General features: G+C 42.8%; 1 protein-coding gene across 9 annotated transcripts in view; it reads left to right on the top strand.

Moving 5' to 3' along the window:
* The window catches only part of clasp1a (cytoplasmic linker associated protein 1a), a 77378-nt gene that overhangs the window by 44169 nt on the left and 20689 nt on the right, over nucleotides 1-12520 (top strand). For 2 of the 9 annotated variants that reach the window (XM_083777023.1, XM_083777021.1), the window contains exons 21-26: nucleotides 3944-4051; nucleotides 6605-6766; nucleotides 7234-7395; nucleotides 8532-8594; nucleotides 10151-10254; nucleotides 11997-12241. In XM_083777023.1, the coding sequence (XP_083633149.1) occupies nucleotides 3944-4051; nucleotides 6605-6766; nucleotides 7234-7395; nucleotides 8532-8594; nucleotides 10151-10254; nucleotides 11997-12241 (844 nt within the window). Of the gene's footprint in view, nucleotides 1-3943; nucleotides 4052-6604; nucleotides 6767-7233; nucleotides 7396-8531; nucleotides 8595-10150; nucleotides 10255-10808; nucleotides 10833-11996; nucleotides 12242-12520 lie in introns of all 9 variants that reach the window. The other 7 variants (XM_083777027.1, XM_083777024.1, XM_083777026.1 and 4 more) reach the window with 5 other exon arrangements.

Raw genomic sequence — 12520 nt, 5'->3', positions numbered from 1 at the left:
AGAATAGATTTTCAAAGTAAAAACTTGTCATGAGAGGCTGTTGCCTGCTAGAAAGCATGCAGTTTTTTGTTTGGCGAGCGGAATTGTTGAACAAATTCAGAATAGCATATCAGTTCACATGTGTCGTATCATCTCCATATTAAACTTTCAACTTCTCTTTAAAGTACACAAAATAATGAAACCGCCTCAAATCCCATCTTCATGAAATATTGAGACATTTTCTCATTAAATTACTGGCTTTTATGGGTCTGAGGGGGCTTATTAATAACTCCTTCACGTATCATTACACTGCTCTGTCAACAGGAACTGAGAGTTTCCAGTGTCGATGTAATTTCAGCAACACTTGACGAATGGTTTTGCTGAGGTTGAGGAGGCTCCTGGTCTGATGAAAAACACCTCACGCTTTTTAACGATGTTTATAATGTTTTCTCTAACATTAGGATGTTGAGGAATAATCAACCAACTTGATTGAGCTGCTGAATGTGTAATCCAGGCTTAATCTTCTACACACTCACAATGTCTATTTCCTCCTGTGTTCTTCTGCAATGGGTCAACATGGTTCCCAATTGGTCATAAGGATAAGGCTCTCTCTCTCCCTCTCTCTCTCTCTCTCACTCACTCACTCACTCACTCACTCACTCACTCACTCACTCAAGCTGGCATCATACTCCAAATGAAGTTTGGGCAGTTCTAAAACCGACACATTATTCGGAGGACAAAAGTGTTATACTCTCTGTCAAACCTGCCCACTGTATACAGAGCTGGAATGTTGATTTTACCACTGATCTTTGGGCGGAGGTGGCTCAGGGGTAAAGTGGCCGGATGGTTACCGCAATGTTGCCAGTTCAAACCCGGGCTCCCCCAGAGTTAGTGTCGAAGTGTCCTTGAGCAAGACTCTGAACCCCTAATTGCTCCTGATGTGTTGGTTGGTGCCTTGCATGGTTTCCGTCGCCATCGGTGTATGAATGTGTGTGAATGTAATGCACAATCTCTGTAAAAGCGCCTTGGATAAAGGCGCTATATAAATGAACCATTTACCATTTTATCTTTTACGTCAACCTCCGATATGCTTTCACATAAGAGATTTTGCTATTTCTGCCACACGTGTGTGCTATCTCTCTCCATAAATTAATTACATGTTGTCTCACAGAGAGGAATTATGGAGGTTGATACCTAACCTAAACTCCTCAGCCGACATTTCTTCTAAACGGTCCATTGCACTTTGCTGGCAAAAACACTACATAATGTGCTAACTTCACAAGAACATTGAGTGTGAGAAATAACACACAATGTCTGCCGTGGTGTCACTGCTGTGATGTTCAGTGCAAGAACTGCCAAAACCGAACAAAGTTTGTCCATTTTGCTCCGCAATTATGTAATTTGTTCCTTATTAACAAATCTGAAAAAAGGTTGACTTTGTTTGGCGTATGTTGCAGCCTCTCACTCACTCACTCACTCTGCTTATATTGCTACTAATGTGTCTCTGCCTCTCCTCTTCGCTGCTCCAACATCTTTCTTAAATGTCAAAAGATGGCACACCTGGTAGAAATGATGGTAAGATTGTGTGTGTGTGTGTGTGTGTGTGTGTGTGTGTGTGTGTGTGTGTGTGTGTGTGTGTGTGTGTGTGTGTGTGTGTGTGTGTGTGTGTGTGTGTGTGTGTGTGTGTGTGTGTGTGTGTGTGTGTGTGTGTGTGTGTGTGTGTGTGTGTGTGTGTGTGTGTGTGTGTGTGTGTGTGTGTGTGTGTTCTTTGTCCATCAGGTACTCTTCCCACGTCTCTTGGTCTGTGTCTTTCCCTTGTTGGTCAACTATGTGGATTGTTCTGCATGAGCTGTCTGCATGGACCTGCTCTACCATTATACAACTGTTGTACTAACTACTGTACTATAGCCACTAACTACTGTACAATTACTATAGCAACTAACAACTGCACAACTACTAATGGAAATAATTTGATACAAATGAAGACTAGAAAAACGTGCCCCTCAAGCACAGGTCAAGTAGTAGAAGTCAATCTTAGCCAAAATGAGTAATAGCTATAAACTCTGTGAAGTAAATCAGTTCCATGCTCTATATTGGAACTGTTATGCTGTGTATTTATATTGCCAAGATAAAGCCCACATACTGTAATGTGTCATTTCTCTTTGGTCTTCTTCGAATGTTTAATGACCTGTGGAGGTGACTTGTTGGGTAACATCAGTTTCATTCCTGCGTGCTCAACCTCATGACCATGTGTACTCAGTGAGGGCAAGGTACGAATGCGCTCTGCTGTGAGCTTGTAGATCAGCTGTCACACAACGGACCATAAATCTCTTACCCCACGGCAGCATGCTACGTCATGGTTTACAAATTGGTGTGATCACTGGGTCAAAAACACAACACTTAATACTATATCTCTGGAAAGAGCCTGAATGTTTAGAAGCCTGTTATCCCTTCATCATTGTCTATATTATGTCCGAGGGGACACGGGTCGTATTCTGCGTTGCATAACAGGCTAGCCGGCTTCGTTTTCAGTAGACTGTCCGCGGAATGTCTTTATCAACCAGTCCAAAAGTTGAATGTTTCCGGACATGTTTTTTATCAGAAGATACTGTTGGATAACGGTTTATTAGTGGTCAAGGTGCCTGTTGTTATAGGGTTAAAAAGTAGCCGAAGTATGTGTGCTTGCATGCGTGGGAGCGTGCGTGCATGCACGTGTGTGTGTGTGTGTGTGTTTGGGGTCGGGGAATACGTTTGATTTAGGGAGTTTCTGTTAGAATGAGATGACCAGCTCTGATCTCTTATTCTTCTGTAATTATAGGCACTGTACAACTTGTGAACACAGTAACTAGAATTTGTAAGGAGACACTGGATTTATGGTGGTATTTTTCCCTATTCCCTATTGATACTGGAAAGAGGAATGTATAATAGTTTATATGTGTTACTGTTCAATCATGTTTTCTTCAATGAACTCCGGTGTGAGAGTTGTTCTGTATGACAAACATTTTGAGGTTTGTTGTGTGTCAGAGGGACACCGGTAATATATGTTTGTAGGCTTTGTCTGTCTGAGATGGTTGTCTTGATTGCTCATTGCGTTCAAGTACGTGTTGTGCAATGTAGTGATTTTTTTAATAAATGTATATGTCATGCTATCGTTAACTGCAGATAAAAACCAAGTTTACATGTTTAGAAAACAAAACACTTGCATGGCTTTCCTGTGCAATGGAAAAGTATTTCAGACTGTTTGAATTAAATATCCTTAAAGTGGCTAATTTGAATCCACCTACATATAACAGCCTACACAGGCTACATTGGTTATTGTAGTCGGAGTCTGGGAGGATTGCCTAGTTCCTCCATCCTTGTTTGCCTTACTTGATGTGCATATTATCTTAAACAACACCTACACAATTATGTGCTAACGTTGCCGAGTTGTGATTGGCATCGCAGCACGAGCTGGGCTGTGATTGGTGTAGCAACCACACAGCTGAGCTGTGTGGTTCTCTGCAGAGCATACTGTGACTGGTCTAATTTTGTGGGGACAGAGATACAAACCCCCATCCTAGTGTGCATCTCATAGGATCATTCAAAGACTGACGGGATCTTTGTACAAAAGAAAAAGTACTTGAAAAGTAGTTTAGCTGCTTAAACCGTCTAGTCTTGGACCACCTTGTCGTCTATACCAAATCTCTTTGGTATAATCAAAAGAAATAGCAGATCTAGTGAGATCAAGTGACTGACTGCCTAGTCCTACCTGACAATAATTCACATGACCTGATGCTGAATCCGGTATGACATGTTGGTTGGTTGATAAATTAGCTGTGAATAATGTTTGATCCAGGTATGTCTGTTCTTCCGTCCAGTCCTGTTCTGTTTTGCAGTCTGTGTCCAGACAGAGTTCAGATGGATTCAACTCATATGACATGTATATTTATCTGTTTCTTTGTCCCTCTCCTCCCCTCTCCTCCAGGCCGTGTTCGTACAAGGAAACAGAGTTCAGGAGGTGTTGTGAGCTCCAACTCCACCATGGTCGACAGTAGAGGTCGTAGCAGAGCCAAAGTTGTTTCCCAGTCTCAGCGTAAGTGAACACACACATACAGTTCACTCACAGGCACAGTGCACACACAAATTAGAATCACTTTTGCATAGAGATATATATACTAATTCTTTACAGCTCCACAGTACATACACAAGCAATAACTCGCAACATGCCCACAATATATATCATGGCCTGAAGTGAGTTATTGCTTTTATAAAATGGTTACCAAATATGGCAAGAGGAAAACCACAGATGTATCCCAAATTAAAAGTTCATTACAAGAATAATTTATACAAGCAAGAAGACCCTGACTGCATGCACAAACTATACGTTTGCTAATGCAATGTTTCCATTTAGAATCTCCTAAACGTTTGTTAACCTTATTCAAATGAAGATGACTTTGCTATTATTTGGTGTGCGGGTTCTACCTTCTTAATGCTAGTACTTTTAGGCCTGAGCCCATTGTCGAGGTGCGTATAGTAAGGTCTGCCTCAGAGTGTGATTAAGCCACACCCTTTCCGCTGTCTGAAGGTTTAAACATACACCACTTCCCTGACACCAGTCATCAAACATTTGACGGACCGTAATTTTTCCCTCCAACTTCATCACTCTCATCTTTGTCGCAGCTCTGCGTGTCGTCATAGGTCCATAGTTAAACAAATTCACCTTAGATGTTGTTGTAGGTTTCATCGAAGTAATACACAACTGTATGAACACATTGAGGCATGGTTAGGTTATTATACCACACCTATCAACCAATCAGGTTGCGTGATTTGACCATTTTATAATACACACGTTTTATAATGCACACACATCACTACATCCAACATTTTATACTTTGTGTGTGTGTGTGTGTGTGTGTGTGTGTGTGTGTGTGTGTGTGTGTGTGTGTGTGTGTGTGTGTGTGTGTGTGTGTGTGTGTGTGTGTGTGTGTGTGTGTGTGTGTGTGTGTGTGTGTGTGTGTGTGTGTGTGTGTGTGTGTGAGTCCACTACTAACACAGACAATTTTCAGCAGGGTAAAAATAATAATAAACAAGCATAACACTTCCTGTGACATTTTGTCTTGACCTGTCTTGACACTCGCTTCCATCTCCCAGGATCCAGATCAGCCAATACCATCAGTGGTAAGGGTCTAGCTTCATCCAATCACAGTGCTTCATTCCTTAGCCCAGGCCCTCTTGGCTCAGGACAGATTTGCACGCTTCATTTCCTGTAGTTTGCATGTTCCATTTAAGTGCCTTTGTTTTATTTTTATTTATTTATTTTCACAGACCCATCCACAGTCTGAGAAGCTGATTGGTTGGAGTTAAATATGTCTTGTCACATGTTCAGCCATTTTGTCCACTCCCCCTACCCTCCCCTCCCCTCCCCACACAGCCCAGCGTGATCCTGGATCGCGACCCAACACCCTCCTGTCTGTGTCCCAAAGTAACATCCATTTTGTTTGGTCACTCAAGGCTGAAATCCTGTCTCTATGATCTGTGACAAATCTCCATTGTTAGCCATCAATGGTGTAGCACAGCGTTTCCCAAACAGTTTTCCGGGACCCAATTTTCGTTCACAGATCAATTTCGGATATAAATATAAACTTTTTGAAATGTATTTAGTTATTTGCATTTCCTAAAACGTTTTATTATTATTATTATTACCCTTATTATTATTATTATTATCATTATTATTATTATGTCAAAAGACAGGTTTTTAGCAGCTTGTAGATCGTCTTGCTTAAATAGTGGTTAATTATTCTTACTGTAACTGAGGTTTTTGTGCGCTTGGGTCCCGGGGAGACACAAAATGTTTGATCTCACCTGAAAAAGTTTGGGAACCAATGGTGTAGCAGTTTAAGATGTTCACTGTCTGTCTCCCTCACAGCTTTCCTACTGTTTGTTTCTCTTACACAATCTCCCTCACAGCTTTCCTACTGTCTGTTTCTCTTACACAATCTCCCTCTCAGCTTTCCTACAGTCTGTCTCTCTTATAGTCTCCCTCAGTTTTTCTACCGTCTGTCTCTCCTCTCCTACACTCTCACAGATTTCTGACCATCTGTTTCTCCTACACTGTCGCCCCCTCTCAACTCCTCTACATCTGTCTCACCTACATTGTCCCTTTTTCTTTATCTCTCCTACACTGTATTCCTCTCAGCTGTCCTGTCTGTCTGTCTTACATAGTCTCACCCTCTCAGCTGTCCTGTCCTGTCTGTCTGTCTCTCCTACATCGTCTCACCCTCTCAGCTGTCTTTCTGTGTGTGTCCTTCTATAAAGACATGTGTTGATCTTCGTCGCTCTGGTGACAGTTCATTACACTTTACATCCAGTGAGTTTGATAATAACCTGAAACAGGAATGTGTTATAATTACTAAGTTACAAAGTACATACAGTAATGTCACAGGTGTGTTTATAAGGGTCTTCAGCTTTGAGCCTCTTTCCAGCATGTTGTTAAAGGTGTGCGTGTATGACTGTATGTGATCGCAGACATATTCTAACTGTGTGTGTGTGTGTGTGTGTGTGTGTGTGTGTGTGTGTGTGTGTGTGTGTGTGTGTGTGTGTGTGTGTGTGTGTGTGTGTGTGTGTGCGTGTGCGTGTGTGCACGCAGCCGGCAGTCGTTCCACTTCTCCTGGTAAGATCCTGAGCAGTGGTTATGGTCGGGTGTCCAGAGCGAGTGTCTCTGCCTGCAGCACACCGGGAGAGAAACGCAGTAGGATCCCTCGCAGTCAGGGCTGCAGCCGGGAGCCCAGCCCCAATAGACTGGGACTAGGTAAGACGTCACGTCTGATCACATGAGAGCAAATCAGTTACCAGTGCAAATAAAATCAGATCTGATACAGTGCAAATCGGTTAAGATCAGATCAATGCACTCAAGTTCACTTTTAATTCAATTTTGGCCTCTATTTTGCTTTTGACAGCGTGTTGTTCAAGTTTTGATAGCCTTTTTTAATGAATCAACCCTTTCATTTTTTTCTGATGTTTGAATTAACACACAGCAGCTCGCCAAAACGTCACTTCCTGTTTGTATGAATGACTCACTACAAAACACAGAACTTTCTTTCTCTCTCTCTCTCTCTCTCTCGCTCTCTCCCCCCCCTCAAAGTCTTCCGCCCTACCACCACCTCTAACGTCCTCCTGACAGCCCGGCTTGTGTGTTTGACCACCTCTTTTAACGTGTTGCTCCTCCTGACAGCCATGCTGTGTTTTTCACCATCTCTAACATGCGCTCCTCCTCAGCCAGGCTGTGTGGTAAATCTCTTCTCCCTGCTGCCTCCCCATGCCGCTCGCTAGCCGGCCGGAGTCGCATCCCGCGGCCCAGCATGAGTCAGGGCTGCAGTCGCGACACCAGTCGCGAGAGCAGCCGGGACACCAGCCCTGCCCGGGGCTTCACTCCCCTGGGTGAGTAGCAACATGTCAGTCAGTCAGTCAGCCTTTATTTAGAATTAAATTAAATGTTATATGTATTTCCTCTCCTCCGATGGAGAGACGTAATTGCAGCACACCACCTGGTGCTAAGCCAAACATCTACTGCCCAGTCAAATGTGACTGTCCACCTGACCAGGGGAGATACTGGGCTGAAGAGAGAGACAGTGAAGGGGGGTGGGGGGTACTGGGCTGGGGGGAGAGAGAGAAATCAATAAATAATAAAATAAATATATAACAGCATCCTCCTCTGCTCCTTGTGTGTCTCTCTGCATGTAATGACTAACGTACGGAGACAATATGTCTGCTGCATTGTTCTAAGTTGTTGTTTTGACTTATCAGTGAATGTACATGTATACGAGATCAAAGTGCTGTCATGTGATATCGTGATGAAAGTTGTGGGCGGTCCTGGAATGGACAGAGAATCTGTCTGATCCTGTGACGTGGCATCATTAGTCAGGTCTAGTATATAGAAGGAGCATATCACTGTGTGCTCTATGGATGTGCTGTCAGTGTAGTTAGTTAGTATTGTGGTGAACTGTATTTAGTGGTGTGTTACAAAGGCTTCATACCAGCTTATATTATGTACCGTCAATAGTACCAGCTGATGTTTACGCTAGTAGCATCATTAACAGATGATGTTTACGTCTGTACTGTAGATTTGTCTGGTTTGGTTCCAGTGTACAGTATAGTCACTTCATGCATTGACATACAGTATTGTCCCCTCCCGCAATGTTGTCCTTATTTGTAGTTTGGGGAGAAAGGATACATATGAACTATGGGTCTACCTCCCTAGCCGAAATACATTATACAGCTGGGACGACAAAACATGTCCTAAGCTAACCTGAACCTGGTCTAAGAATCGTTTCGTATAAACTGTCCAAATCCAGTCCAAGTATAGCAGGCATGAAACAACATCCGTGAGTTAGTGATTTCCCTGCAGTGTGAAAAAGCCAAGGGCTCTCTCAAAAATCTTCAAGGTCGTTAAAGTAGCTTGTCACTGACCCCCAGGGTCTGGGGGTGTCACCCCAACCTTCCTCTCTTCTCCTCCTCCTCCTCTCCCCTTGCCCCTCCTCTCCCTCCCCTCTCCCCCTCCTCCTCCTGTCCGACAGCCTCTCGACGTCACTCCCGTTCCACCAGTGCTCTCTCCACAGCGGACCCCCATGGCCAGACAGGTGACCTGCATGACCAGACACCTCCGAACCCCATCCACCATGCCCCCCCATGTCCCACTGTTCTCTTGTGCTCCTGTTACTACGTTGTCCCTTGTTGTGTGTACACATACTAGCATGCCTCCGTACAGAACACAGTCCATCTTCTGTCCCTGTCCGGTATTACCCGAGGATACTGCTGGTTTTTACCTACCGCTAGTTTATTTCTGGTTTTCATTGCCCAACCAGGTGTCCCTTCTTTAAATTTCAGGTAGTCGGCCACCCTAGTTTAACCTTTCACTTAGCTGTTCCTTTAGCACGTTTTAAAATATTGTGCTCATCTGCTCAGTCGTCAATCCTAGTGTAAGTGTGTTTTTTGTGATTTTGTTTTTTTGTTAGTGGCTCTTTAATAATTATTTCAATTTCTCAGTGAAATTCACTGGAACTGTGAATTAGTATTAGTATTTGATCTCAGACGAGATAAATTTTGTTGTTGTTTGCTGCTGCAAATTTTGATTGAGTAAATACAAATGACCTGACAGCCTGTGAGCTGTGCTGTTATTTGTGCTATATTTACATTTGCAGATTTAAGTAATCATTCGTGGTTGTGTGTTGTTTTTCATTTAGAGTCATTTAGTTTGCATGCTTGTGAAGTTTATGGAATGTAGTTTCATTCCTCTCTGGATTGGCTCACTACCTGGACGGAGCTGGTAGTTTCCCCTCTTATCCTTTTCCTTTGGCTGATGATCTGTAGTTATTTTACTTTTGATGTTTGGAAATTGTAGCACTTTTCTTTTCTCGAGCATCTCTTATCACTTCATATGTCATTGTGTTGAAATATGAGTTCACTGAGAACAGCCTCTTGTTTCTACCAGCCATTTAAACCCCGTATACCTCGTTGTATGATGTATAGTGAAAGTAGTCGACTCAAGATCTAAAAGATACTTGTAGAAAAACCACCGCAGAGTCTAGGGGTGAATCCACCGTGGTCCACCCATCTTGGCCGAGTACCTGTAGGCCAGGTGTAGCTAATCAGCTTAATGGTGTACACCTCAGTAATGGCTGCGCCAAGGGCACCCCTCTGTGGATTTGTCTATATACCTGTGGTTCTCAAACTGTTTTTAAATTTCAATGACCCCCATAACTGAGGGTATATGAATGGATCATTTATGAATGGGGCCATTTAGTTCCATGTGTATGTATACTCTCAGTATCACAGTTATAGACCTGCAAGCTTGGGTCCATTTAGAACCCATTTTGAGAAGCACTGATCTACTGTATCTGTATACTGTATACTGTATACACAGTTGTGGCCATGGAGCCGGGTTGGTTGAGGATCATCTTTGATGCTGCACCCAATCCAACACATACATGTGTGGCAAAGGTTAATTGGCATGACTACATTTGTAGGAAGAAGTGGTCAAAGTAATTGGTCACTCTAAATTCAGTAATAAGGTGGTTCCTCTGTACGCTGTATGTTCACTGATGCCTATTAAGGTAAGTTATTGTGGTCCTCTTTGTTTTTTCATGAGGCTAAACTCGACTTACCTCCTTGTGTCTCTACATCCACCCCCATCCAGATCGATACGGTTTGATCCATCAAGCTAGAATCTCTGCATCCGTCAACGCCATGCGGGTTCTCAACACCGGTACCGAGGTGGAGGCTGCCGTGGCCGATGCTCTGGTGAGTCAAGTCACTAGAAGCTGTTGGAGGCTACTGGCTTGTCAAACAAGCGATATGTAAATGCAGTCCATTTTGGGTGCGTTCGGAACTACGCTCGGAGAATCGACACCAAATTCAGAGCACTTTGCTTTTAACATCATAGACATAGAGTGCTCTGATATCAGTTAATGGTCAGACTAGATACTCGTTGCCATTTTCATATTTTAAAATAAATTCAAATTAACATGAATTTATACTACGTATGAACATGATTTATACCAATTATGCATGTTGAATCCTGTCTAAAGTATCAGATAAGCTGCAACCATGACATTTTGTAATTACTACTCCAATTGACTATATTCACACAGCAGACAGGTGCTCGGAACTTCCAAACGCACCCTTTCTTTAATCAGTAAAATAAGCTGTTTGTTTGGAATGAAAACTTGAAATACTTTAGTCTCTCCATGAAACATGACCGGACAGCCTAGCCCCAAAAGGGGCGGTGTACTTGACCTGTGTTGAATCACCATCCCTCTCTCCTCTTCTCCTCTGGGTTTTCTGTTACATCTCAGCTATTAGGAGACTCCAGGAATAAGGTAGTAGTCCAGTTTGCTCTCACATAGTGGTCACAGAACCTCATCCCACTGACTGGCAGCTTCATCAAATCCCTCCCACCTTCTTTAGTTTCACCTTGAATGTTGTTTTAGTTTTTGCATCTTGTACCCATTGTGTTTCTTTGTGTGCTGTTCTTCATTGTTTTAAGTCAGATTTGCTGATATTGGAGTGGCCAACACATGCATAAATCCTTACTTAAGACTCACTCATGATTCTCCTTGGCTTTTAATCATGTTTTAACTTTGAATATGTTTTGCGTACATACATGCACAGTATATGTTGATGCTTTGTTTTTATCTTGTACTTTGAACCTTGCACATTGGTCAACAATGGGTGTTGTAAATGTGCTTTATAAATAAAGTTTGATTTGATGCTGAGTCAGGAACTCCACATGCCAGCACTTAATGTCATTTTGCGGAAGCTCCACTCTGTCGCTTGTATAGAATGGAGCGAATGGGAGGTGATTGCTTCAGTTGCGCATCATGTGTGAAATGTTTTTATTCTTAACAGGAAAACATTGCCAATTTGTAACCTAAATTCCATTGTTCTAATATAAGGGCAATAATATAGTGAGGCAATGGAATACTGTCTTATGCTGCAAAATATTGACTTGCGAAACGATAACATGTAATTTCACGTCATTGGGCGTACATTCCATACACTCAAGTGGGATATCAATGTTTAGCTAAATCAACATTTTGGACAGAAATACACTGAAAATGTAGGGTGTTTTTTGCCACTATATTATTGATCTCCTCACGTTCCTCCTCACGTTCTTCCAAACATTTCATTGCATTTCTAATCAAGATCTTTGCTTACTAATGTTCAACAGAAAAAGTCATTCTTTCTGCCAATTATATTTGGAGAATTCCCTCAAATTGAATAGCACAAAGAAAGCTACAGTACAGTGTCCACATGGCTAATGAACGGCAATGGGAGCCTTGTTGGGAGCCCAATTAGTTATTTGAAAACATCAAAGTAGCTGCACACTCGTTGCTTAAATTCCAAAAATGTTTATTAAGGACGAGAGAGACAGATAACACAAAAGATACCAACGTTTCAACAGCCACACTGTCTCAGGGTGGACCGCAGCTCCATCATTAACCTGCCCTAAACCTCACAGCATTGTCCCTGTCTGTCCACAGAGGAAGCCTTTGAGGCGGCGCTACGAGTCTCCGGGGATGTACTCGGACGACGACGCCAACAGCGACGCGTCCAGCGCCTGCTCCGAGAGGTCGTACAGCTCCCGGAACGGAGGCATCCCCCACTACCTCCGCCAGACGGAGGACGTGGCCGAGGTCCTCAACCACTGCGCCAGTTCCAACTGGTCTGAGAGGAAGGAGGGTTTAATGGGTCTCCAGAATCTTCTCAAGAGCCAAAGAATACTCAGGTAAACTGTACACAATGTCTGTATTGTCTGCTAAAGAAGGCAGATAGAGAACTGCAAAGTCAAGTTCAATTCACTTCAAATTAACAATGGAAAGTGTTTTAAATGTAGGTACATTATGCTGATATATTTTTTGTATCTGGCATGGCAAGTGAATGATTTCCCAACCAATCAATTTAGTTGATTGGGAACACTGCTACTGTAGGGGCCAGCCGATGTACTATGAATCACCCCATTCAATGGAAAGAGTACAATTTCTAACCCTTTGGATGTAATTCCTTT

This window comes from Protomyctophum parallelum (genome assembly GCF_964188405.1).
Source record: "Protomyctophum parallelum genome assembly, chromosome: 11".
Lineage (NCBI taxonomy): Eukaryota > Metazoa > Chordata > Actinopteri > Myctophiformes > Myctophidae > Protomyctophum > Protomyctophum parallelum.
This window is presented reverse-complemented; position numbering and strand designations above follow the sequence as displayed.